Source organism: Gekko japonicus, unplaced genomic scaffold (assembly GCF_001447785.1).
Source record: "Gekko japonicus isolate JY-2015 unplaced genomic scaffold, Gekko_japonicus_V1.1 scaffold17826, whole genome shotgun sequence".
NCBI lineage: Eukaryota > Metazoa > Chordata > Lepidosauria > Squamata > Gekkonidae > Gekko > Gekko japonicus.
Window position 1 is genome coordinate 1 of NW_015217195.1, and position 1,970 is coordinate 1,970.

Sequence of the window (1,970 nt, forward strand, 5' to 3'; positions counted from 1 at the left end):
TAGAAAGCGGCTGAGGAACATAGTGTGTATGAAAAAGAGAGAATTGCACATGCCAAGCAGATAATGAAACCATTCATCCTGCGAAGAGTTAAAGAAGAGGTATGTCTCCGTATTTTAGCCTGTGCTAGTCTGCAGTGCTAACCACGTAATAGTTCAGACACATGTTCTTTTGAATAGGATTTATTTACTGAATATATTTTTATCCCAACTTTTTAACCTGTTCGAGCCCCCGACCGGCTTCAGGTTGTGTTAGGCTCCAGGTGTAAATTTAAACTTAGTTTAAAATTTTGCTTTGGCCCATCAGGTCCTTAAACAGCTACCACCAAAGAAGGACATTATTGAGTGGTGTGAAATGTCTGAGAAACAGGAGCAGCTATATCAGGACCTCTTCAACTGCTTAAAAAGGTCTATTGACAGTCAAGGTATGGAACTATTTTTTCTTCCCTTTTTATCTCATGAGGTATCAAACTGAAAAGCTAAGCTCTGGTGACTTATATACCTTTAAAAATCTTGAACTGTTGTAGAGAACTGGCTAATTCAGTGGTTAAATTTTATTTTGTGTCAACTTGTTTTGCTTCTGACCGTAGAAAAGGGTTCAGAAATGGGCAATGTCATGATGCAGCTAAGAAAAATGGCCAATCATCCACTTTTGCACCGCCAATATTATACACCTGAGAAACTTAAAGTGATGTCAAAACTCATGCTCAAGGTAAGCTGTTAGGTTAAATAATGCAGTAATTATTGATGTATTTTAATTCTCTTGATCAGGAATAGGCTTGTGGTTATACAATATACCAGCTGTTCATCCGTCAGTCCAGTATTAAGTGCTCTAAAACCTTTAGGGTGTACAATTTAAAATCTGCCTTTAGAAAATGATTCTTAAGAGTAAAGGGATTGCAGATCTGGTGCCTAGCAGCAGTCATCTGATTTAGAAACCGAGTTAGTGAATTTGTTCATTGGAGCTACTGAATATTTATGTACTGTTGCTGATTTACTGTATCTGTGGATAATTTCACTAGAAAGCTCTTACTTCCGTCCTCCTAAATGCATTTGCAAGTCAAGAAAGGCAAAAGAAGGGTCTGTATGTTAACACATGACATTTTTTTTCTGGATCAAGTGTTTGTAGAATTTAGCACTCCAGGCTAACATAAAGGTATTTTATCAGGTGGGTAGCCATTTTAGTCTGCAGTGGCAGAACAAAATCCAAGTCAAGTAGCACCTTAAAAGTCCAGCACAGTTTTCCAGGGTATAAGCTTTCACGAGTCAAAGATCAGTTCGTCAAAATGAGGTTTGATTCACTAAAGCTAATACTCTGAAACAATATGTTGGTCTTCAGCGATGCCTTAAATCCAGTAGCACCTTAATCTACCAAGAGTTACGAACAACTCCTGAAGAGTTTATTGTCCTAATACAAACCAGATTTGGCTCAATGTTTTTGTAAGCATATGTCCAGATATTGTACAATAGAACATTCTTGCTAGTTCCTTACTATTTTGCGTTCGCATGTTTTTTGTTTTTTAGGAACCTACACACTGTGAGGCAAATCCTGACCTTATATTTGAAGACATGTCGGTGATGACAGATTATGAGTTACATTTGCTTTGTAAACAATATGCAAATATCAGCGACTTCAAACTAGAGATTGATCTTATTCTGGATTCTGGAAAATTTAGAATACTAGGACGCATGCTTTCAGACTTTAAAGAAAAGGTTTGTTCTACAAATTCATTTTCATCCCACAAATATCATGTCTTACATGTAAAACAGCTGTTCTTACTGTGTTCCATTGCTGTAAAAGCCCATAGAAAAGCAGCTTGGTATGCTGAACTGTGTTTGAAGATGTGTTTGACCCTGAAGGTCAAGTGTAATGGACCAATATAGATGTAATGCTACTCAGGCTTCAGGAATCAGGGCTGCAGGATCCTGCACTCTCTGTCTTTCACAGATGAAATTCCCTTGCCTCCCCTCCC

The 1,970-nt window shown here is 37.8% G+C and overlaps 1 protein-coding gene across 1 annotated transcript; it reads left to right on the plus strand.

Moving 5' to 3' along the window:
* Positions 1–28: 28 nt before the first annotated feature.
* On the plus strand, positions 29–1,710 carry LOC107125157 (SWI/SNF-related matrix-associated actin-dependent regulator of chromatin subfamily A containing DEAD/H box 1-like; the record flags this gene model as incomplete). The annotated part of the gene is made up of 4 exons (XM_015428609.1): positions 29–99; positions 305–422; positions 588–709; positions 1,522–1,710. Coding segments are annotated over exons 1-4 (465 nt in total), but the record flags the coding sequence as incomplete, so codon positions are not given.
* Positions 1,711–1,970: the final 260 nt, after the last annotated feature.